This window comes from Larimichthys crocea, chromosome VII, assembly GCF_000972845.2.
Source record: "Larimichthys crocea isolate SSNF chromosome VII, L_crocea_2.0, whole genome shotgun sequence".
NCBI classification, from domain to species: Eukaryota; Metazoa; Chordata; class Actinopteri; family Sciaenidae; genus Larimichthys; species Larimichthys crocea.
This window is the reverse complement of record NC_040017.1, coordinates 23049515-23074931: the sequence shown is the minus strand read 5'-3', so window position 1 is coordinate 23074931 and position 25417 is coordinate 23049515. Positions and strand designations below refer to the sequence as shown.

Genomic DNA, 25417 nt, shown 5'->3' with positions numbered 1-25417 from the left:
ATCACAGCGACGAGTGGAATCCATGAATCTCCTGAAGTAAAGGGGAAAATACAATTAAAATCTAAACTATGCAACTTTTTGAAATGGTCAGCACAAATGTTAAGTATACAGTACAGGATTTGTTATTACAGTCAACTACAACGTGACATTAGTATGCTCGAGTTTTGTATTATTCCGAACAAGTAAAACAAACTTTGTTGAAACCAAAAACAAACTGTGATGATATAAAATAAGACAACTGTATATTATCATGTTTACATTTCTTTGAGGATAGCCAGCCACTTCATTTCATGCCCTGAAAGATGGGTGTATGTGTGTGTTTGTGTGTATGTGCTATCACTCAAGCATCCGTGAAATGCTGATGTTAATCCTCTGGGTTTATCTTAGTCATCCAGTATACCATTAAGGTTTTTTTAAGCAGTATTGGAAACATTATTCATTTGAGGCCACTTGTATTGTACTCATCCCCCACAGCTTGGAATTCCTGTGTTTGGAAAGGTCTCTGAAGCACTGTGGCACTGCTGCGGTTTATTTACATTCCCGGATTAGATAAAACCACACAGTAATCTGTCTGGATTTGGGAGTTTACAAACCTGCTACTGCAGGGATTTCAAGCTTCAGTTACCCTCTAATTCCTGTTCTCTATGTTTAGTAAAGTTTTTGAAAATCACAATTTTTTACTGAAAGTAATTTGAGTAAGCATAAACAAAAATGCCTCCTGCCCCTTTGGACACTACTGACTTGTTTGAGAGTTTTTGTGTGTGTCTGTGCAGTCGCTGCCAGGCCCCAGAGAGATGGCAGAGGACACACTGAGTCAGGGGGAACAATGGGGCCCCCTTCTTTTTAATGCATACTGCTGCTGCTGCTGCTGCTGAGGTGAGCCCGATGAATAGAGGAGAAGATGGAGGAGTATGTGGTGAGAGGACAGCTGAGAGGGTGGGGGTCTCCAGGGCGTTGATGACAGATTAAACAGAAGCGGCCTCACGCCACACCACGGCCAGCCCTGTCACCCTCACCGCTCACATCCGTAATGGGAACTGGCAGCCTGAAATGAGTCGCCACAGCAAAGTGTATTATTTTTGAAATGCTTTCACACAAACCCTCCTGACCACATATACAACTATGTCTCATGCTTTTCATGTCACTCCCCTTCCAGCTTCCATTTGCTGTGTCTAATTGTTTGCCACCTGCCAGCGAAATGAGCTGCCAGACATGGACAGGCCTTTCATTTGTCTGTCAGGGTGGCGATAGATTAGGAGTGACAACATCAAAAAAGGAGAGAAAAACTGGCTTAAAGTGGAGCGCACAGAGGCAGACGACCAAGAGGCCTCTACCAAAGTCTTTCATAGAGGAGGGGTTTAAATTGCTCACCATCCAGATTTCCGTTTGACCAGATGGGAATAAAGTACCCTATCTTCCTTTAATCCTTGACTTCCTTCGTTTCCCCCTCTCGTTCCCAAAAGATCTTCAAATTAGCTTTACAGTATGAAATATTGTTTGTCCTTACATGTTTGATTTTTCCCATGATGTAGAGCAATGATAATTGGTTTTAATTGAATTTGCAGGCGGAATGTAAGCACATTTCCTCTGTATCTATCTTTGTAGTCCAGAATAAAGCACTATTGGACTAGATTCATCACATTTCTTTGGTTAGATTTTACACCGCTGTCATCTCCCACAGCCACAGACCACATTAATATTAATTCCAAGATTAATCCTTGCTTTATTCTCTGCAACTCAATTAAGACAATCCTGTTAATAAAATATGCGCTAGATAATCTATACATGATTCATGAGCGCTCAGCTAATGAATTATTCATTTAAAGAGGTTCATGTTTTATCAACATTCTGTAGATCTAATGTAACATTTCAGCTATGCCAAATGTGCAAGAGCAGGCAGGCTTCTGCTGCGAGATGCAAGAAATTGGATAAACTTGAAAAAGCAAGATTAGATTCATGCCCTGTTTTGACAATCAAAACATGCTAGTGATGTTCTGATATCTGTCAATGAGATTTCACAGAGGAGAGCAGCACAAAGATCCACTGAATAAATGATACTTCTCAACAGTGTTCTTCAGAACACAGCTATCTCTGGAGGTAATGATATTTCAGCAAGGCATTCCTCTGACTCACTGTTACTTCCCTGCGTGATTGAGTTGATTTTATCTGCTAAGATTGAAAACGTTATTTTACTACTGTCTTTGGTATTCTGTGCCTGTTAGCCAGGCAACAGTGCGTCATATCAATATCCATAGAGAGAGACAAAAGAGCTGTTTAATCTGCTACATGAAACATTATTCTGTTGATGAAGGCGATAAGTTGTACATTAGAAAAGGATGTAACACAAATCACCGAAAAGCCTGAAATACATCGAGGCCAAGTTAGCTTTGTTTCCCTTGGATTCCAGTATGCTTTACTTTGTCTACAAGATCGACTGTGGATATCTACAGTAATAACAGCATAAAACACTAAAAGTCTGTTTTGTTTTGTTTTTAGTTGAGGGAGGATATCTGGGGATTTGCTTCAGATGACAGGAGGCTTAGCTCGTGACAGAGCAGAGGCCTGGCCTGTGTCACCCAGAGTAACTGCTGGAGATTGGACAAGACATTATCTGGCACCCTCACAAACCCAAAGGCCAACTGCAAACCTGATAAGGACGAGCTTTCCTTCTCTTTCCTGACAGGGAGCTCTTCCAGGGCCAAGTTCACTGCATCATCCTTAATCCTTGGTCAATCTGATTGTATGTGAACAAATGTCTGGTGGGTTAGTTGTGTGTCTGCGCTTTCATTCGCTGTTACATGAGGTCACGAGTGTATCTTTCATCTCGAGCCTCCACAGCTTTACATGTTTCATTCATGAGCTATGTCCCTCTCTCTTTTAGCACCATGTGATGTTTTTGTACGATAGATCTACAAATATAAGTGAAACTGCTGCTCACACATTCTCATTGATAAATTCCCAGGAGTTGTTTTTCAGCGTCTTACAATCAGCATATATTATTCACCACCAGGAACCACACGAAGAACTGTGTTATCAGTTAATGCTGAAAGAGCATTCGACCAGTCAGACTGCTCTAACTCTGGAAACTTGTTAGATGGTATTGCTTTTGCTTTTTATTGGCAGGATTAAAACCCATCTACTGTCATTACAGGTAACAATGTCCTCCACTTCCTTTTCTTAGACATAGTCGACAGAAGTCACTCAGTCTTTTATCTTTTTATTCTATATATATCGAAAGGTGAATGATTGAGAAGTAAATCAGTTAAACTATATATTTATATTTGGCATAATTTGAAACGGTGGATAAATGGACCTCAAAATAGCACAAGACATGCTCCAATTTCTTCGCAGCGATTTCTCCTCATCTCTGTGGGGAAATCACCCTGTACTTACACGAGTCCTAGATTATTCACTTCACGAGCAGATTGAGGCACTACTCGAACTTCCTAAACCTCAAGTCTCATCTATCTTTAAAAATTTTACAGAATCAAACACTCTGACTCCCTATCAGTGTGACGATACTTTGGGAATATTATCTTTTTTTATGTCATATATGGAATCATCAACTGGTTAAAAACTGATATGATAGGGTAATTACACCAAACTATAAGTTATGTGTGTCAACTTTGCTAGGAACGTTTTATATGAGATGGGAATATCTACATTAGTAGATGGTTTGATATGATAGGGTTCTATCTAGTGTGAGAAGTAATCCAGTATTGATCAATCAATCAATGATTCCTTCAGTAATATGTCTCTGGCTCACGACAAGGAAATTGATTGCATTAAGGTGGCATTCCCCTCATTCTCTATCAATGAGGTGATGGTCTTATAGTCTTTTAGAGATTGTATTCATGGAATATTAATCAGCATTTTCAAACACTGGCTTTCTGGGAGCTGTGCTACCGGGGGTAATAGCTTCTGTAGGGTCTCCTAAGATAAATCAGCCCCCAGGGAGTGGCCGACCTTGCTGTGTTGGAGTAGGTGTTCAAACATAGGGTGATTCATAAACTACTACTTTGTCCCGGAACATCAAGGATTGATGATCAGACTTTTTTGATAATATCAGCAGACCACATGCCTTGGACACTTGGGTAAAGAGAGAAGCAAAGCTGTCAATTGATCACCAGCTGGTGGATCAAACAGAGGTGAAGACCTCGAGACAGACCTGTTATACGAAAACGTCTAGTGAAGCTTGAGGCCTTTTGGGCTTGGGGTCTAGTGAAGCAGTAGACAGGTCCCAGGAGGCCAGTATGGCTCTAGCTCTGGTGGTTACTGAAGCCAAAACACAAGTGTGAGGGAAGTCCGGGGAGACTATGAAGTAGGATTTTGGGACTTTCAGAACTTTGTTCAGGCTGAGCAAAGAGGAACTGCTAACTGTGACTGGGGATATTGTTGAGCTGTAGAAAGAGCACTTAGAGGAAAGAGGATTTCGAATTTGATTTAAAACGACCAACACGTCCTCTGTGGGATCTCTTTATAACTCTTCTGCTCTTTGCAGATCATGTGGTTCTGTTGGCTTCATCAGACCATGACCTTCAGCACACACTAGGGTAGTTTGCAGTTGCTGAAGCTGTTGCGATGAGAGTCTGATGAATAACCCATTAGTATACAATGTGAACAACAAAGGTGAAAGAGGACACAACCTTGTGATACGCATGAATTTTCACATGCGCTCTATAGATTATCTATTAACGTCTATAGACAAAGTAAAACAGCTGAAATACTGCAAATACCCTAATATATCTGTGGACGGATACTGTACTGTACACGCACTTTCTGTCAAACCAGATGCCTGTACAGAGCAAAAGCCAAATAGAAAGGTCTTGAATCTAATGCTCAATGAGCCGTTGTTCTACACAGACGGTAGCTATGCAAATGCATGTCAGTAACAACTGCCGAGTTGCTCCAGAAGAGCCTCTCATTAGAGTCTGGGATGTTTTCAGCTCTTCTGAGCAGATCAGAGGGCAGTAGAGGGTCAACAGTGGCAAGAGCAGATGCAAGGAAACATGTAGTAGCTGGATGGCTGGCCTTTTGCCCTCTGGTTTATTTACTTTATACTCGTGTGTGTGTGTGTGTGTTTGTATGCGCTATGCTGAAAGATGGAGCTACAGGTCAGGATGTTTACCTTTCCGAATGTTCTGACTAACGTCTGGGCATGCTCAAGCTGGCTGTGTCTGAGAGCAGTAACAGACAATGAAGGTCATTACTATTCTCTTTGGTTTGGGGGTATTTCAGAAAAGAGGATTAGAAGGTTAACAAGTGACTCGAAAGTCAAGCAAATCCTGGATTTTATGTTTTTATGAAGAGCCTCTGTTCAGTTTTATTATGACAACCTTTGTCCTACAGCTTACCCGCTGTATTAGCTGGCTAACTTTATCTTAACCTCTGGTCCCAGACTGGTTTCTCCTAATTATTGTTATATTGTTATGACCTTTTGACTAAACTGAAGAAGCTTATTTCACCCACAGAAGCCCAGTCTTATATTATTGGGACATAAATCAGACTGTATGAATAATTCTATGATGTTTTTACAATTTGAGTCTACAGTTGCCACCTGCAGTTACTGCAGGACCCTGGAGGGGTTGCAGTGGTTTAAGGGCACTTTGATACAAACAGCATAAACCAGCAACCTTCAGCTTTTCTCCTCCGCTGCCATTTTTTCTTCGGCAGTATAGTTTTAAGATTTTGAATTTCTATTTAATAATATTTCACCTGTTTGAAGGTATAGTTTTGACGTGCGCGTGTGAATTAAGAATATTGTGTGTGTGTTTTTTATGTAGGAGCGTGGTGGTGCCGGTGAAGAAAACCTCTCCTGGCAGTCTGGCAGTTAACACAGTGGGAACCAGCAGCAGCACCTCTGCTGGGCTGACAGCTGGCAGCACCCCCAACATCTTTGCTGCTGCCTCTGCGACCCCCAAAAGCATGATCAATACCACAGGTAGGTCATGCACAAGGTCACTGGAATATACTTACACAGATAAAATACCACATTCAGCTCTGGTAAAGCGGTTCATCTTTAATAATACCCCTTTAGAGCAATTTGAGAGCGCTTAATTTGAGTAATTACTGTTCATCTTAATGACCCAGTCTGTCTTTTCTTTCTGTGATGCCGTTCCAAGAATAGAAACAAAGCCTTTTCCCTCTGCTGGATCATGTGATCCTGTATGTCTGTGCAGGAGCTTGTTGTTACCACTAGATGGCCCCCTTTACCTTCCCATTGGTGTCTATAGTGCCAATCAGTGCACTGCCAAATAAAGGCTGCTGTCTTTTAGCCACTAAGAATTCCTCCTGATACAACCAAAAACAATCTTAATCCCCCTGAATTATACAATAAAAACACATTTTACGGTTATAGTTAAAAAAAAAAAATACTACACCAGCTCTCCTATGGAGTGTGTTCCTGTTTGATTGACTGCATGCCCTCTCTCCCTCCCCCCCTGCTGTCACGTTGCTTCTCCTTGGGCTCTGCTGCATTGAGCCGGTTCCACCTCAGGGCTCCTGTAGCCTGGGCCTCTGAAAGGACCCACTTAACACCAAGAACCATTAGGAGCTCTAACACCTTTTTAATGTGCTCCGTTAAAAAAAAAAAAACTCTCCTTCTTCTCTCCGAGTCCCTCTGTAGGAATGTAAAAAATGTATCCAAGTCAAAGTGTGCTTTCAGCTAAAGCCACAGGCTCTCACCCAAACCCCATGATCTCATTCACTCTTGTTTTAACCTCTCACAAGGACAGTTATAATGATTTTATACTTTGCTGCCAAGAAGATGTGAGTCAGGACTCACCTTTAACATACTGTTGTCACGATGCCCTAATTTTGACTTTGATACCAAAACTGAGTGCAATTTGTAAGAAATTTGATGCGGATGTTGTTTTGATATGTCGATTAAATCTTTCTCTTTGTCCTCCTAGTAAGAAAAATAGTTCCATATGTTGCTGCTGGCACCGGTTCGGACAACCCGGCTTAGGTGCACATTAAGTTCAAGATCTGGCGCACGATTTGGCACTCTTACCATGTTTTCATTTGTTTGACGTGGTTAAAAATTTGCGCTGACTGCTGAAGACCATTGTCAGGGGCCAGATTGCGACTGGTTTTGTAACTTCCCGTTCTTTCTTCTTCCTTTTCTTCTTTCAATTATTTCACTCTGTGTGCCATTACATACATTTACAGCCTCTGGAGGGCACACTGAAATGTAATTTCAGTCAACATCATTTAATCATATTTAAGATTCAGTGTTAGATTTAATCTTTCACAACGTAACTGTAGTAGTATTAAAAATGCTTAATTCATCTGTAAAATTATTCTAAATTAGATTTAATTTTAATTTAACTGGATTATTAAAGGCATACATATTTATAATTATTCTTGCGTTGCATTAATGTCGCTTGCCTCTGTCGGTCTTCCCTGCAGGACCCACTGATGCGGCCCCCTCTACCACGTCTTCCTCCAATTTTGTCAACGGAGCCACCAGTAAGAATCTGCCGGCCGTGCAGACGGTGGCCCCCATGCCTGAAGACACAGTAGAAAACATGAGGTATAACAGAGCCCTCTCTGTACACACATGCTTGTGTTTCCTGTGTTAGTAAACTCACTTTATTTAAATTGTGTGACTACTCGCACGCAAAGTTGTGTGCGAAGCTTTCAAATCCATTTTCCCCTCTAAATATTTTTAAACTGTGTTTTTCGTTTGAACATATTTATTTATTTCACCAGATATGATTTGACGGATGACACACTCACCTTTAACGAACAATGGTTTACCAATTCAGACATTTCCTTTGTCTCTACATCATCAAAACAAAAGTGTTTTTTTGTTTTTTTTGTGAACACTACAGCAAAGTTTTCCTCAATTCTTTGTGCACGTTTGTGTATTTCTGTGTGTATAACTTGAAGTGACCTTGACTCATCTTCTTCACTTGATCTAATAGTTTGTGACAGAGGTCCTTAGTCCTGTTTTCCCACTGACTGCTGAAAGCCTGGTTCTTTCTCCACAGTCTCTCTCTCTCCCTCTCTTTCTCTTTGCTTCAGTGTTTTCTGCTGGAGGAACAGAGATTCAGTTGCCATGGCAGCAGTAACCGACATCACTTAGTGTAACTGTGAAGTCAATGATAGTACTATCTTGCTGCAGAGCCTGCTGATGCCTAACTTATATTTTAGATGCCTGCTCTGGTCTGCTGGAAATAACACTTAAATATGATTTGAATTTAGAATTATAATTTTCTGATTCATTTATGAGCCCAGTCGTTAAGTTACAAAACAGCACAAAGCAAACGCTGCCTTTGGTTTCATTTCTTTTTCTCTATTTCAGTGCCTCTTGTGAAGTGGACCACTGTCCACTGCGCCAGGGACTGACACCTCCTGAGCTCAAACCCTTAACCTCCCTGACAGGATTACAGGCAGCCTCCAGAGGTGCAGGCCAGTGTCATAGGCAAGAGCATTTATGTTAGCCACCTTGCACCCTGCTTTTCATGCCAGTCTGTCATCCCTCTGCTGTGTTTTCCCAGGCTGCTGGAAAGCAGATTACACTACATACAGGGAACACTTGTATAAGTCCTAAGGCAGACCTTTCCTCTCCTCTCTTTCTGTTTCTCTTGATCCTGCTGCTCTCTGCCCATCTTAGCTGGGAAAACAAGCCGACTACTCTCCTCGTGTTGCCACGATCTGTGTGTGTGTGTACACATAGGGGCGCAGAGATATGTTGTAGCTTGACTCGTATCTCTGCTTGTATACAGCCTGCGTTGTATGGCTGCATGACTCCAGCCTCACAGTTTCTCTGAGGTGCTTAGATAATGTCAGACAGCAGCATGTAGTGAGTGTGTAGAAGATAAGGAGCTTCCCTGTGCAGTGCTGAACAACTGTGATCCCATGTGAAAGCCCGGTAACGTGTCACAAAAAAAAAAGAATGCAAACAAACTGGTGAGAAATCCTCTTTGAATGCAAGAAAATACGTGTTAACGTGCTTTTAACAACATATTCTCTTTTCTAAAATCTTTACATCTCCAGTGATAGCAGCTATACTCTTGTGGATCTCTGGCTTCGTTTGCATTCATTTACATTTGTTTGAAATTTGTTGGTTACCCTTTGCATCCACCAGGACTCAGTCTGGGTACACGCTAACTGTGTGTACAGTTAGTTGACTGTGAGGCTTTTCCTCTCTTACCCTTGGTGAAAGGGCACAATGCTACCTCCTCCTTTCCTTGGTTGACTTTTGTCTTAATGTGTTTTCTTTGGCAGCATTACCACGAAGCTGGAGAGGGCCTTGGAGAAGGTGGCACCCCTGCTGAGAGAGACCTTTGTGGACTTTGCACCCTTTCTGTCGCGCACCTTGCTGGGCAGCCATGGACAGGAGCTGCTCATAGAAGGTACAGATATTGTAAATTTTTCTTCCTGTCCCAAACACCTCACCGTTGTATGTACCCCACCGGCTGCCTCGTAGATGGCTGCATACACAGTAGTACTGTAGGTGTTGACAGGAGAGTGACTATTTTGCACACAAACACTTGGGTCTGTCACAGTCTGATTAAATCTGCTCCCCTTTTTATTCATCCTGTGATGTTTTTTATTTATGTTTTGTTTTCTTCGCGATTCACTCCACACATTGAGGAATATTCTTAGATGCGGTATTTTTAAAAACATCTGTGTTTCACAGTCACAACAAATGTCAAGTTGAAATACATGTTGAAATAATTGGTGGCCTTTGCCTTGTGTCAGTGATATTTTTAGCCCTCAAAACTAAGATCACATATCACCCCGGTGCTTGGTGTTTTTTGTTTTTCATACGCAGTCTCTTTTTAAATTTCAGAATGAACTCATGGGAAGTGATTTCTGTCGGACGTTTTGCAATCGTAGGAAAATCTGAAAGCTTATGCTCTATTTACGTTGGAAGCACAGTGACCGCTCTGTGCAATAAAGAATCCAGCTAATTTTCTGCACAGTCCAATCCAAATCCACTTACATGGGAAGTAAAATGAAGTATATTTGGCCTTTTCAAGCTTTAATTCTGATAGAGACAGCTGAAGAGTCACAGGGAATGTGGGGAGAGAGAGACGGGGAATGACATGCGGGAAAGAGCCACGGGTCGGATTCGAACCCTCGGCTTCCGCAGCCTCTTTAAATGTTCAGTAATGTCTTACAGATAATGCAATAATGGTTTGTTGATGTTAAAGTGATATAGCACTGCAAGCAAAACCTGGAATCATGGATGTTTCAGCGCAGACTTGGTACTCTCCATCACAATAAAACAGGCTTCAGGATTAATGTCTTCACTATAACAGCCTCATAATTTAATTTTAAACAGCATTGCAGCAGTCACACTGCATATACAGTATTTATGGTTGGTGAACAGTGTTTGCAAAAGTGTGTGATCCCTCTGCTGCACTCCACTCTGGGCTCTAGTCTTATTTCCTGGTGGCTGTGTGAAGGCTCTCAGTGCCTTCCTCAGGCCTCAGGTTGGCAGTCTCTCATAGTGCTGCTCGTGCCTAACCTCAGGGACTGTCTGCCGGCATGCGTGTGTACTGCCACTCTATTCCCATAGCTTGTTTTGGCTTGTATTCACAAGAACATACTGCCACCTCAGCCAGCACACGCGTATGTGTGTGTGTGTGTGACTGTGAGTGTCTGCAGACACAGTGTGGAATATATGTGTGTGGCCTCCAGTCTCTTGACTTGCAGTTTGCAAGTGAAATCATATCTCTGCCTTTTCTCACTGCCAAACTCTTTTCTTTTAACTGTAAGCTCAACTGATATTAGTTTCAGAAGTCTTTGCAGAGAATGACAGCAGGCTGGAAGAATGCACTCCTGTGACTTTATTAAAGTCGGCTCCTGAACGAAGTTGTCTGACACGTGTCCACTTTCCTGAGCATACGGTTTACGCTGCCAGTTACCTTTTTAAATTATTTAATTGCTGCCATTGTTTAAAGTTTAAATGTTAAAACATCAAATACTATATTTAGTGTTGTTTAGCTGTTTTTTTTTTTGTTTTGAAGCAGCTAGATCTGAAATTTTAATTGTGCATGCTCATGTATTTATTTGATACTGTATAAACCAATCATGTAGAAATGATGAATTAACTTCTTGTCCACAGTCATTAGGAGAACATTTGAAGGATCACTAAGTGCACTTTAAAAATATTTCCATTTCATACAGTATATATATATATATATATGATATGTATGTATGTATGTGTGTGTGTGTGTGTGTGTGTGTGTGTGTGTGTGTGTGTGTGTGTGTGTGTATGTAAACAACCATGTGGGTGTGCTATGCACATGTGGCTAAGGCTACTGACTCACGCTCAGGGGAATGATGGAATGAAAAATCAGGTAGCAAAGCCTTGACAAGTGTGAATATGTCTGTTACCCTTTCACTCAAAGTCTGTCAGCAGACTGACCAAGCTGACAAACCAGAGCTGAGCTGAGAGTGTAACCCCACAAACAAGGTCGTAGATAGACAGCTCGGGCCTCAGTGCTCTTCACCAGACATGTTTAACCCTGTCTGGGTCTGTGAAAAGTGCTCCCTGACGTGGATTAGAGGAGGCTTATCAAAAAAAACAAACAGACTCATCACATGCACGTCTTTAAATTTTTTAAATCTCACTTTATTGAACCCCTCTCAGGTCTGTCCTAGTTGCAGTGTGTGTGTGTGTGTGTGTGTGTGTGTGTGTTCATGTTCTTGCTGTTGCTCCCTCTCTTTCTCCTTTTCTTCCTGGCCCTTCCCAGGCTCACAGTTGAAATACTGTGCTGTAGTGCAAAGGCGCTCCATTTACTAGTAATTACCAGCCATCCATCACTCCCTAGATTGCCCGGGGTCGAGCCCCCCTGTGCCCCCGGTGCCCCTTTGCCTCACCCTATTTCTTCACCCCCTCCCTGAAGACATGTGGTCACTGCGGCAATTATGTTGAGTGCACCCTGAGCTTTACACTTGGAGTTGGTGGGTAAGCCCTGTGTGTGAACACTGCTGCTGTTGTGATGCCTGCCGCCTGCTCCTTGCTGTCCCCTGAGTGGCCCAGTCTGCCGGCACATTGCCCCACAATGCCACATTCACCCGTGCCTTAACCCTGCCCTGTTTACAGGAAAGGACTGGCAGTCCGTGTTTAAATAGAATGCATTTAGTTTGTCTACCAGCACAAGGCCAGGGTCAGTTGGCCACCTGACTCATGTGTCAGACTGGACTGACTTATGGCTCAGCATGTCACAGCTATAACAAGAGGTCAGCTGTGGCACTCTGCGTACAAGAGAAGGGTCACATCCTCTCCGAGTATTTACAATACACTTCCTTGGACAGTGTCTGCTCATGAATAGAGATGGATGTAGAATCAGCTAGTGAAACATCCATCCATGCATCCAGTGTTCTGAATATTTTGCATTCCGTGTTACATTGTGTAGAAGCAAAACTACGTCCATTGAATGTTATTAACACAATAATAACATATAATAATATATATATAACATAACAAGTTATATTAATCTATATTTTGTTGTTGTAGTCTCTGTATTAAACATTTGGACAGGTTCCTCCTTTTAATTTAAAAAATACATCTTGATGTAAATTAAAAAAAAAAATTGCTTTAAAGCAAAATTTAACATTTTATTCACAGTGCAGTTATGACAGGGATGCTGTTGCATATGTCAGGAGGTATACAGTGTGGCGTGTGTGTTTCTCCCTCTGAACTGTGTTCACACTGTCACTCCCACTCTCCAAGGATTTTCAAAACATTCATCTTTGAGAGAAAATGTGCACTATTTCCTGACTGACAATGATGCATACTGTTATTTATTGTTCTAGATCTTAAATGAAGTATTAAGAACTTTGCTTTCTCCTCTGATTGACAGCCCGCAATCCACGAAACAATGGCCGCCCTGTGGTACAGAGTTCTACTCCTGCCAGCCTATAATGAGTCCAAGAGAGTTGCATTCTTTCCTTTACTAATGACTACGCCTTTAATGGTTCCCGCCAAGTGCAACAGAAGGAGCTTGAGGTGCAGAATACGAGACCAGTTGCAGCCATTGTTTCTGCAAATGAGCTTTTCACACCTGCCCTTGTTTCATTAGAGAGTTGTCGGCTACTGCGGCTCACCGTCTACAGAATGGAGATGAGGGAAGAAGCTGTGAATGTCTGTGTTCGCTTCTGTGAGTGTGTGCGTGTGAAAGTGTGAAGGTAGATGTGTGTGTGTGTGTGTCTGTGTGTGTGTGTGTGTGTGTGTGTGTGTGGAGGCGGCACTCACATGTACATGTGTGCATCTGTTTCGGAGCACAGCTACTCCGCGCAGATGCAAATTATTTATTTTTCTGCAGTTTTGTGATGGGCAAATTGGAAGCACAATTTAGGGGGGCTTACAAATTGCTTGTCACGCTGCTTAGAATGTTCCTCATGCCAAAAACAATACAGCTCCATCCAAGTACTATACTTGGACTTTATACAGTCCGTATGTCAGAAATTGAAATCAGAGTATTTATTTTTTAAAGCATTATCTTGTACTGCTGCATAAATAATAAAATAACCACTGATTATACCCGCAGGGTATTCCGCGTTGAACACGTAAGTAATAAAATTAATGGTTAATATCTTAAACCTGTTCCTCTGGTTTGTCTCTACAGGTCTGGTGTGTATGAAGTCAAGCACCTCGGTGGTGGAGCTCGTCATGCTGCTTTGTTCTCAGGTGAGCTTTTTTTTCTTTCTCCTCCTCTTCAGAACTTTCTTTCCCAGCCTCTTTTTGGCTTTTTCACGAGGTCCCATCCTTCTCCACTACGGTTCTCACGATAGTTTTATGTCAACAGTATGTGCAGATTTGTTACACGCTGGTTTCTATAATTATAAATTCACACATCTTGCAAATTACACATGGTCCCTCACCTCTGAATGATATATTTTAAACATATTACATATACACTATCTGTGTATATATATATATGCTAAAGGTACTGCCTTATATCAGAGAACAAGTTATTAAATCTCCACTGAAGCTTTGTTTATTAGTGTATTTTTGTTTTTTTGTAAGATTTTCCTCAAGCGATGGCATACAGACACACACAGTTCTCTGAGAATCCACTGACTTTCTCACTACGCCCCAGAGCTTTAATCCCGAGCCCTCCTTCAGAGAACGAGCCCCACCTCATGCAACGCTGCAAGTGACTGATCACCTCCAAGCTGACCCTCTGAATCTCTTGTTAAGCCCGTGTTTTAGAGAAGGTCAAAGCCCCGATGTAGCAGTTAGAACAGGAGATATTTAACATACCTTCTGTCAGCCCATCAGTCTTGCGTCGGGAAGCCCATAAGGAAGCCATTACTTGGTGCCTCTTTGTGGATCCAGACTGCAGGGCCAGAGCCTTGAGGAGGTGGATTGCCACTATGAGTGCTCTGTGGTATCCGCAGTCCAAAGCCCTCTTCTGCAGGAAGCTCAGTCGCTGTTATATGGAGGCCATTATTCAGGGGCTTTCCTCCAAAAAAAAAAAAAAAATGTACATAAATGAGGCAGCCAGCACGGAGTTATTTATTGTTGCTCTTTTGAAGGTTTTTGACGGGCTCCTTTTTGCGCTGCTTTTCTGTCTGTAGAGTATCTGTGGGAAGTTGCTTTTTCAAGCGCTAGGATTTATTGCAGATGAGAGCGTCAGCATGCTGTTAAGGGTCTGAGTCCATCCCCCCTTTACACAGATAGCATTACTGCAGCTCCAGAGGTTCCTGCCATTAGGGGCTCTGGGGATGAAACCCAGGCTGAGATATCGATCAGACAGTCAGGCCATGAAACTGGACCATATAGCTTGATGTCCTTCTACAACCTTTCACATAGAGATGAGCCATTGTTTTGTATCCTAATACTGCACTATCAGTAATGAATCCAGTTATGGTGCCAGCTAATATGATTCATAAATCATACTGTAATGACAGATAATTGATCATTTGTGTCTTCTACATTACTTCTTGCAGATGACAAAGCCGACATATGAAATGTTGTTTTATTCTAAACACATATGTTTACTCTGACTGTTATATATGCTCATAATAAAAGTCTTTTGTGTCACATACTGTATCTGAAGTCTATGTTGCAGATGCATGGTGAGCTTTGGCTGTCGTCACTATAAAATGCCAACTTCAACGTGTCTCTCACATATTTCAACATTAATGTTTTAAGACAGCAAGGAGGGCACTTAGCTGACCTTTAGTCCCTCTCTGTTTTGTGACCTGTCAGTTTTATGAATGAATTACCGCTAATGATCTGCCTTTTCTTATTTATGCATACTAATCACAGCAATCATCGTGTGGCTGGCCGTGGCTGCAGACACTGTGTGTCTCTCCTCAGCCTGGGCAGCTGAATGAAAAGGTCAAGCAGCTCTGTTTCTTGTAACAGCTTAAACATACAGGGAGAGAAGGGGGGGGGGGGATCTAGAGTGGAGCCACAGAGATTTAGTGATGGAAGGCCTCCAGATGTGGAGAGTATAACAGAGCAAAGCAGAGCAGATAAAAGTAAAAGCTCCCGCACACTGACAGGTTGGATTGAAACACCACAAATACTTAGTGCCCTGCTGAATTTCACGAAGATGAAAGTGGGAGGAGAAAAAATCCAACAGAGGCCAACAAGCTGTTCTCTGGGTTGGGAGCTGAGGGATTTAGATCTTTTTCTCTTTTTCAGACATAGATGGAGGAACAGTACCATTGCCCCAAGTGAACCTACAGCATCTTCATCTACTGTCCAACGCGGCCCAGTGCTGCGTGTTATGTCAAAGTATTCACTGGCTCATTTTTAGAGGTTTTTGAGCTGCTTTTAGCAAAGTTGTTTAGTTTTACACATGTTTACTGTATTCTTCAGTTTCTAGTTTCATCGCTCTCATTAACCATTTCCTGCAGCAGCTGCTTTCAGCCAAAAAACTCAATCTGTATACAACAAGTCGAACAGCAAGCTCATTGTTAGAAGCAGCTTGAAAAACACAGGTGTTTGTGGAAACCAAACCAAAGATAAAAACTGAGTGACTATCGTACATCAGGTCTGAAACATGACTAAGAGAATCTATGCCTGATGGATATGTAGGGTAATTATTAGCTTACAAGTTAATAACAACAACAGTATTGTTTCAGTTTGTTCTGAAGCTTTTCTGAAGATCAAAAACTCAATCAACACAGCTTTAAATCTCAGCTGCTAGACAAACTTCCAATGGCCAGAGGTGCTCCACTCTGATCATGGTCTGAATTTACATCAAGGATTGCATCTTTTTTTTTTTTTTGAAGCAGCTGCACGTCAGGCCTAATTCCTTTCAAATGGGCAGCAGAGCACTTTTTAAAATGTCTGCAATCAAAGGCAGCCTCCTCTGGGAGCTCTGTTCTCCATAAAAAAAAAAAAAAAAAGACAAGAAAAAAGAAAGTCTCTGAAGTGCTATCTCAGCTGTCAACAAGCATACCTCAGACAAGATAGCAAATTTGACTAGTTCGTACTATACCTCCACTGACCTGCTGCCACTTTTCCCTGGCAACGCCCAAGTGTCACATCTGCCTTGATTTCCGTATTTATTTTTGTCACGTGAGCGTGGTGCAAGTGGAACCTCAGAAGACTGGCTGTACATGATCCCTGTCCAAATCAAGAACAGCTTATTCCAGGCAGATACTGTTGCAGAGGAAGGGGGTCACAGGGAACATTTGGAGACCAGATGCTCAGCAGTTTGTCAGCACCATCTCCCTGATTTAACGCATCGTAGGGTCAGACTGTGTACTCTTGCATGAACCGGTATGTGTCAGGCACAACAACTGTGTACAAAAACACATGCCCATACATAATAATGTCACTGTCAGTTATCCCGGTACTATATACAACAAACTCCGCTTACATTGTCCAGACGTTGACACACAATAAACAGTGCATGCGTAGTGTTTTGCACGGATTTACAGATTATACTACTATATGTATGTCTAAATAATATTAATTACAGCTAATTTTAAATGGATGGCCACATAGAAAGGCTTCCCATATATGTGAATAGTTGTGCAGCCTTCAGGAATGGAAACCTTATTCATTTCATTTTCCTTTGTTTTTCTTCCTCTTTTGAACTGTGGCCTTCTCTGTTTTCCCTTCTATTTGCACCTCGGTGAGGGCACAGGAGAACTGAATTTCCCACAGTGAAAGGCGCGCTCTCAAACTGCTTTTTAATCATTTCCAGAGCATGTTGTGAGACAGCAAGTGCTGGCACTCTGGCCCAGGGCTCGGATCCCTTCCAGGCGTATGCTGCAGGGCTCAGTGAGCCTGCTCAGTAATCTGTCACTGTAAGGGGACAGGGGAAACGGCTGTATTTAAGTGAGAGGATACAGTTTCATCCCACAATTACATCTCTCCTGTGTTTACAGATCTTTTCACAGAGGAAGAAAGGATGGTCACACATGCTGTGCAGGATTTCAGCTTTTCGTAGACATCACTTTTTTCTCAAATGATATATGAACTAAATGCTTTCTTTACCTACTTGAATTACTATGCTATGAAACGTAATCTAAATTACACTTGAAATATGCAATTTGGATAGTGAAATGTGATTCTTGTATGTGTGTGTGTGTGTGTGTGAGAGAGACTCATGCATTTATGAATCTTCAAAAGGGTATTTTGATACTCTTACTCTGGCATTTTAACTTTTGGTGTACTTTGCAAAGCTGTTTGAGAAAGTGTTTTTTTCCGCTTCACTGCCTCTGATTCTTTGTCGAAAACTGGCTGTACTTGACATTAGTTTTTCTCACATGTGTAACTCATATAAAATATTGACGACGAGGATGCAATTGTTTTGTGTGTTTATTCGTATCTTTTCACGAACCATGGGCAGCCCCAGAAATAAAATAAAAAACAAACGGAGAGCTTCTGAAAGTAACAGCACGAATTCTGTCATTTCAGGAATGGCAGAACTCTATTCAGAAGAACGCTGGCCTGGCTTTCATTGAGCTAATCAACGAAGGGAGGTATGTATCTGTCGACTGTAATACATAAAATTAAATCACTCACTAGTTTTTTCATCCTATACTATATTTCTTCCCCCTGGCAGCTGTGAAAAGGTTGTTGGACCAAGCAGTGAGGCATAGATTAGCACTAAGCCTCTTCTTGGCTGCTCTGTAGGGGGTAATGGTAAATAAGATTGTGGTCACCCTTTCATTTTCTGCCTTCTTATATCTCTTCCTCCCGTACTGTACATCTGAGCGTCTGTGTTTCTTTCTTGTGTCTGCCTCTTCCTCTTGTCTCTGGGTGTGGCCAGACTCAGGGTTTTCCATAGAGCAGATCAGGGGCAGCTCAGCCTCCTTGCCCATCTGCTGACCCATCTGGCCAGGCCTTCTCTGTGCCCGGGCTCTCGCCTCAGCCCAGCCGGGCTTCTACTGAGTCCCCTGCTGGCCCTGGAACAAAGAGCTTCAGTCAGTAGGGCCACACGGCGCTGTCCAGGGTGCTGCTGACAGATACATAATTTCCCGGTCTTACTGAAGTCTCTGCACACCTGCTCTGCTTAACTAGACAGATCTAGAGGTGGCTAGAGTCTGGTAAATCTGTTTGCCTTACAAGGCGTGGCTGACAAAGTGTCTGCTGCATGTGCAACAACACATACAGTAACAGCAGACCAAGTAGTTTGCTGTTCCTCCGTTTAATGACGCAGCTATCAAACAACTAATTATTTTATTACCTCTCCTACATGACTGTCACTGTAAGATGTCATCCATGTGAGAGAACTGTCTCAGGTTTCCATGTTAATACACTGCATTAAGAAACTTTTTCTTCAAGCCTCCAAAGTAAAAGCTGCAGGGATCACAATGACCCCTGACTAGTGTTATGATAAATACAAAATATATGTTGCTTTGACACACCCCTAAAGACTAGTTATAGAGTATTAAAAGGATGTTATTGGAGAAGCTCTGTCTCCAAACTGTTTGTGTATTTTCTTTTTCATTTACAGCACATGTACAATCGATACTTGTATTGATTAGTGTTAGCTATCTATGAAATATTAATGCAAACGTGCGGTGGAGAGGCTGCCTGTTCTTGGTTTCAAAACAAAGCCAGGCGTTGTCAGCCTCTGTCTTTGAACAGTGAACGTCTGTCTATTAATGAGTGGCTGTCAACAGTTAAAGAGGCAATAGCAGCTGATGAATGCAGCCTCGGGATTACTGCCTCTCCTTGGGACAGAAGGGAAATTACAATCTGTATCAAGCACTGGAGAGGAACAGGGGATGCTTTAATTAAAACAAAGCTAGCCTAATGGTGTGTAAAATGGCATGTAATATACACACAATAGCCGGGGTGTTTTTCAATTATTAAAGATACTGGAATTTAAATGTGAATGTGGGTGGAGACCACGGAGCCTCCAGAGTCAGCCATGTGAGAAGTTGTTCACGGCCAGACTTGTCAGCAATATAGACACTGGGTTGATGTTCTGGTCAGCAGGAAGGGTTGCTCAGTCAATCAGGACTATGCCAGACAGGCTTCAGTGCTCTAATGACACTCCATTCCCTCCTTAATGCTACAGAGGGATCTGTCACTGACCTGCAGCCTTGCAACATAACACAGACAAATGATGCTGTTTACTAGTCTGCTCTTTCAACAAGAAGAATGTTGCATGATCCACACTAGCTATACCTGCCCTAAGCCCTGCCCCTTCCTTAAGAATATCACTACACTGCAGAGGAATTATAGCAAATAAAAATGATATATTTCCTAATTAATGATGATATGTATATGAATATCTAAAGTCTGCTGCGTTTAACTTTTTCCGCAATGTTAAAGGTTGCTCTGCCACGCCATGAAGGACCACATAGTTCGGGTTGCCAACGAGGCTGAGTTCATCCTGAACAGGCAGCGAGCAGAGGACGTCCACAAACACGCAGAGTTTGAGGTATGAACTGTGCCAGATATTCTTGCGTCTGAAAGTAAATGGTAAAAGTTCTGTACGAGAGGGAATATAATCAGCAGTGAATAACACTACTGCAGATCCCTGGTTTTATTTTGTCAGCCTTCTAATGAACTCTAAACAAATCCTATTAGTAAAAAAAAAGGCAACTCTACATGCTCAGTAATCGTGTCCCTCTGTGTCCTCCTGAGGATTAACTCCTCGCCCTTACAATTCCTATAAAATAATTTAATTACTCGCAGCAGAGGGAAATGCAAGCAATATTAATTTAGGATTTTGAGAAGAGCTTCTGCCAACCAACTCGGGGGGGGGATAACCTCCTGTGTCTGTTTCTAGCCCACCGTGTCAAACCACTATTATGTCAGACATTAAAGGCTAAGCTAAGATTTAAAAAAATGTTTTGCATGCATATTAATTTTCTTGCGGTAATAAAATGTTTGCCTTTTTTTTTTAAAACTAATGGTTGTCTGTACAGAAAATATGAAAAACAAAAACATTCAGCAAAGTAATAAATAAGTAAATAAGTAAAGAAGTCAGCACAGTAGCACATGCAGCAAATAAATGCCAGATTAATAGTAAATAAAAAATATAATAAAGAGATTTCGCTGTATTAAAAGTTGGTTTGGTTATAGTACATCATCAGAAAACATATAAGTGTTGGTGTGTGTGTGTGTGTGTGTGTGTGTGTGTGTGTGTGTGTGTGTTACGCACACACACTGCCTCTGTTAGTAGCTTGTACATGTGAGGAGTGATGAGTTTCTTATCTGGGAGAAGCAGCCATCCTCAAACAGCTGCTTGATATACAGTTCTTGAGGATCCTTGACCTGCTAGATAAACTGGAAGAGACGGCTAGATATGCAATGTCAGGAGAAGGGGGAAGTGTACCTGGCCCCATCCGTTCTGTCTGCCAACTCCAGACAGCCTACACTTTTCATCTAGGTCTGACGTTACTTTATTACCCACTCTCCAGGATTGAAGATTCAGGACGCAGATAAGACATTTTTACAATTAAGTTGGTGTCAGGGCGAAGCGTCATATGCTTTAAAGTGATAAATAACGTTTGATATTTGTCACGGCGTCACGTGGTGATGTGAGGTGACAAGCAGAGATTGAGTTATCTGCCTTATGAAGAATATGTTGAGGTATAATATCTGACAGAATTCAAATTTGAAGCAGGAAATTCAATTAACTTCCAGCTTCTGTTAGCAAATTAGATTTTGAATATTAGCAAGAGTTCCCCCAGGGTGGCATAGTAAGACAATCTTGTTTTAGCAGCAAAGATGGAGTCAGATGTCCTTCCTCTAGAATACTTTTAGCCACCTGGAAGACTTTTGGAAATTGATATTTAACGCCTATATTGCCTCTTTTTTTTGTCATTCATAAATGAAAATTATTTAAACGTACATAGATATCAAATATGTTATTTTGACTATTTTATCATTGATATTTTTAATGTTTATTTTATTTTTGCAAGTCACAGGAACCCTTGTGTTCCTGTGGTACATTTCGTTTTAGAAAATGGCTGCGTATTTACATTTTACTGCATTCCTACATCAGGGGCCAATAACATATCCCTTGATATAATGGCAGCGTAGCTTTGTTAACCTTGACAGTTTGTATTCTTTGTGGATCTATTAGAGAATTTTCCCTTCTCCTTTAATAGCACCATCCATGGCTGCCTAGCAGGGGGGCTCATCTGTCCGCAGTTAGGGAATGGACTGCCTTCATGTGCTTGCCATGATTTACTACACTCCTCCAAGGGAGCAGGAATATATCTCTCAGCTGTCCACTAATATCTTTATGCGCTCAAGTGTGTTGAATGAAGCCATAACATTCTTCAGTGTGACAAATGCTCCATTAAAGGGTATATATTATTCTGGCTTTATTCAAGTAAAACATTCTCAAATGCTATTAGTACAACGTCAGACATCACTTTTTGGCAGTGGATACTGTACCGAAAGTCATAAATATACAATGAGGTTCACACTGCGTTTTTCTTTCTCCTTCCCTAAATCTCAAATTAGTCCAACTGTGCCCAATATGCCGCCGACAGAAAAGAGGAAGAGAAGATGTGTGACCACCTGATCAGTGCCGCTAAACACAGAGACCACGTGACGGCCAACCAGTTAAAGCAGAAAATTGTCAACATCCTCACCAACAAGCATGGCGCCTGGGGGACGCTGGCACAGAGGTAAGCCCCCACACTCCAACAAGTTCACCTTCAGACCAGCACGGACCATGTTAAGTCTTTAACATGGACCGTAGCTGCTCAACAGAGGACAAAAGTTACCTGTTCACAAAACTCTGCAGTGATGGGATTGGACCACCGGTTAATGTCATTTTCCCAGGATCCGATAGGGTCAGCGATCGGGTCAGCAAACGCAATTACAGTGTGGAGTGGCTTAATCCCCTGGGGACAGCTGATTGGCCAGTCGTCCGACAGACCAGGGTAGAGGAAGGGGAAGAAGGGGGTTGGGGGTGTTTCTGCAGTGTTGTCCAGGCATTCATTGACCCTCTCAGTAACACAGCCCAGCACCTGGTGGTAGTTGCAGACTTCCCCATGGGCCCTGTTAAAATAACCGCCGGCTCTCTTGCTCTGCCTCCCACCTCTCGCCTGCGTTCACATGGTCCCACAGATACAGAGTGGAGTGGCAAGATCAAGAGCTAGTTATATCAGACAAACAGAGGTGCTACAACATGCTGTTTGTATTACGAGCCAAGAGCTGAGAATCTGACCATTTATCTGTTGTTACAGATGTTACAGCGTGTGTGCAATTGTTATAAAGACAAAATCGGGACAGTTGCTGCTAGAATCTGTAGTGGAGATCATGCAGATCAGATACAGAAATGTACAGTAAAGTAACATTAATTGTGCTGTGAGCTGCATTCTGCAAGACGAGGCACTTAGAGAGAGAGAGAGTCTGCCGCTTTTTACACCACCCACCGTTGCTGATTTGCCAAAACAAATTTTGCCTCTTCGCTGAAACAGTAGCTTTGGTTTTGTTATTACATTTTCCAAATCAAATATAATGCAGATGTTCAACCTTGTTCGCTCAAAGTGGGTATGTTTTTATTTCTTAGACCATGTTTACCGTCGTCAAGAAATCGAGCTCGTGTAATTACTTTTTACGGCTGTATTTTATGTCTGTGTTCAAACAGTTTCAATCCAGAGCAGCAGATGTCATAAGCAGCTACATTTGGCTTCCTTTTTCATGGATTCATGTAGGATTATAAACTCTGTGTAGAGTCTGTTTACTTCATGATACCAAATGTATGTATGCTGGCTTTATTCACTTTGCCATTTTCTGTTGAAGGTTTTAAGTCCAATTTAATTTGTTGCAATTTATTTTAGAACTACTGAACAGGTACAACACTTATAGTGTTTGAAATTATAGATATTGTCGAAATTAAAACATATTTTGTCTGTGACTGAAAAGGTTACCGTATTCAAGTACGAATTTTCATAAAACTGACTGAACCCATGACGAAATCTACCGGATTGAAATCTGGGCTCTTGTTCAAATATTTATGGAGCCCCTCTCTGAGGCACAGCATTTGCATTGAAACAAAAGGTTATTGAGCGTGGCTGCATTGTAAATGATACTGCAAAACTTCCAACAAATTCAAATTTAATGGTAACCTGCTGGTGAAGAAAAATGATGCAATATGCTCACAAGCTCAAGGCAGTGTTGCAGCTCAGCAGCTTAGTCTTATTCAATGCTACATTAACTTTCCCATTTATGCTGCTCTTGTAAAATATAAAGCCCTCAAGCATTTGGAGGTAGCTGTCTGTTATGTGGGTGTGGACGCGTGCGGGGGGTGTGTGTGTGAGAGGGACTTAGTTGTTAATGTTTGTTTTCACCCTCATGCACACCAATTGCTTTGCCTTTTACTCCTAAGTTCTGCCTGGAGACATGCCAATGGACATTTATCATTTGTGTGGAATATATTATAAACAAAATTTTTCTTAGCCAGACAGGAGAAACTAGTATACCTTATTTTATTTTCTTGTACCCGTGTGTGTTTTCTCCTGTGCTCATTGGATTGATATAATCACCTCGTCTGCCATTAGATCTGTATTTTTCTGAATTACCCACATCTGCAGATTATCTGTATCCCTAAAAGCCACTCCCCTTCTGAGCTGTTCTCTTTCTGGAAAACTGTAAAGAAACTGTCTTCCAGCGAATACGACAACAGCCGGCAAACAAAGAAATAATCTGTGCAAGGCTTGAAAACAGCTGCTCTGCAGTCATGTGATCTGAGTGAAGAATAAGCAGATCAGACCCTATGGTGCCCTGTTAGATCATACTATATGCTTGCTTGATGATGAATGTCCCCCTGTATAGAGTCAGCATAGGAAAATCAATACTCCTCAAATTGAAACAGTATAGGGTTGTATTGATCCGCCGTGCTAAATCAAAATGAGGAGGCTTTGATACATCTCTCCAAGACAGCTCCCTGCCCAGTAATGACACACTATCAATTTTAGCTTTACACTGATAAATCAAGTTGAAAATTGGATGTCAGAGTTTTTTCCAGGGAGAGAGTGATTTTCCCTGCCCTCTGGTCCCCTCTGCTGTTGACCTCTGAACCCTGCCAGTGGATTATAAAGTTCAGGCTCGTCTAAAGTGAAAGTAGATGTCAAGGCGAGGCTGATGAATTCATTGAAGAATAACGACCACCGCTTTCGCAGCACAGGACCGCCTCACTGTGACCGTGTTATAAAACCCCTCTCGTTCTGCAGACCTCTCACGCTGCTGTGCAGTTTGTTTCACACATCAGAAACCCATCAGACAATTTAAAATGTACAGCTAGAATTACACATATGCCAGGTATTATTATTAGTTATTATGCATTATTAAAATTCAATGCATTATTTTAATGTTTCTGCATAACAGAAACTTTTTAAACTTGGTGTTTTCAATATTTACAGCACATCTTGTCCAGGTGACGTCACCTTACACAGACACGTACACGCTGCTAACACTTAATATTCACAGTGTGAGCTTCAGGAAACTTCTCTTGTGTCATTTTCTACCGTTCATACGCCGGCACTCCTCAGGTACTAATTGTATCGACACAACCGCTCTAACAGAAATGTAAAAGGTGCTGAACGAGACAAACCTCCCTTTGTTCCCATGTGGGCATCCACGTTCACATCAGCCACATCAGTGACAGCTGACGGAGGAGCCTCTGCTGGCCCCCACAGCAGACCTTAACCTTACCTGACTAGTCTATTGATTGTCAACATTTCTTCTGTATAATTACTTTTTTGTAGCTGAGGAGAGAAAGGAAAATGGCCGCACGTATTGATCTGTGGCAAGGCAGTGAAACAGCCGTTTCCCTTGACTAACAGTGAGTTTCATCTCTCACACTTGATGAATGGTAACAATCTGTCTGTGGATAATAACTTTGTGATGGAATGAACCTTTTTACCCACGGTGTGCCCAGAGTATTTGGTCTCGCCTGAAAGGGTTATCAATTCTAATAGAAGTCTACTAGCACAAGAGGAGGGGGAGCACCTCAGAGAGGGCCTTACAGCCTCAGAGGACTTGAGGTCTGATGACCCC

General features: G+C 41.9%; 1 protein-coding gene across 4 annotated transcripts in view; it reads left to right on the top strand.

The window, feature by feature from the left end:
* The window catches only part of nbeab (neurobeachin b), a 185000-nt gene that overhangs the window by 80621 nt on the left and 78962 nt on the right, over positions 1–25417 (top strand). For 2 of the 4 annotated variants that reach the window (XM_027280396.1, XM_027280395.1), the window contains exons 30-36: positions 5784–5941; positions 7411–7534; positions 9235–9362; positions 13593–13654; positions 17855–17919; positions 19724–19832; positions 21872–22038. In XM_027280396.1, the coding sequence (XP_027136197.1) occupies positions 5784–5941; positions 7411–7534; positions 9235–9362; positions 13593–13654; positions 17855–17919; positions 19724–19832; positions 21872–22038 (813 nt within the window). Of the gene's footprint in view, positions 1–5783; positions 5942–7410; positions 7535–8308; positions 8429–9234; positions 9363–12955; positions 12974–13592; positions 13655–17854; positions 17920–19723; positions 19833–21871; positions 22039–25417 lie in introns of those variants that run through there. The other 2 variants (XM_027280394.1, XM_027280397.1) reach the window with 2 other exon arrangements.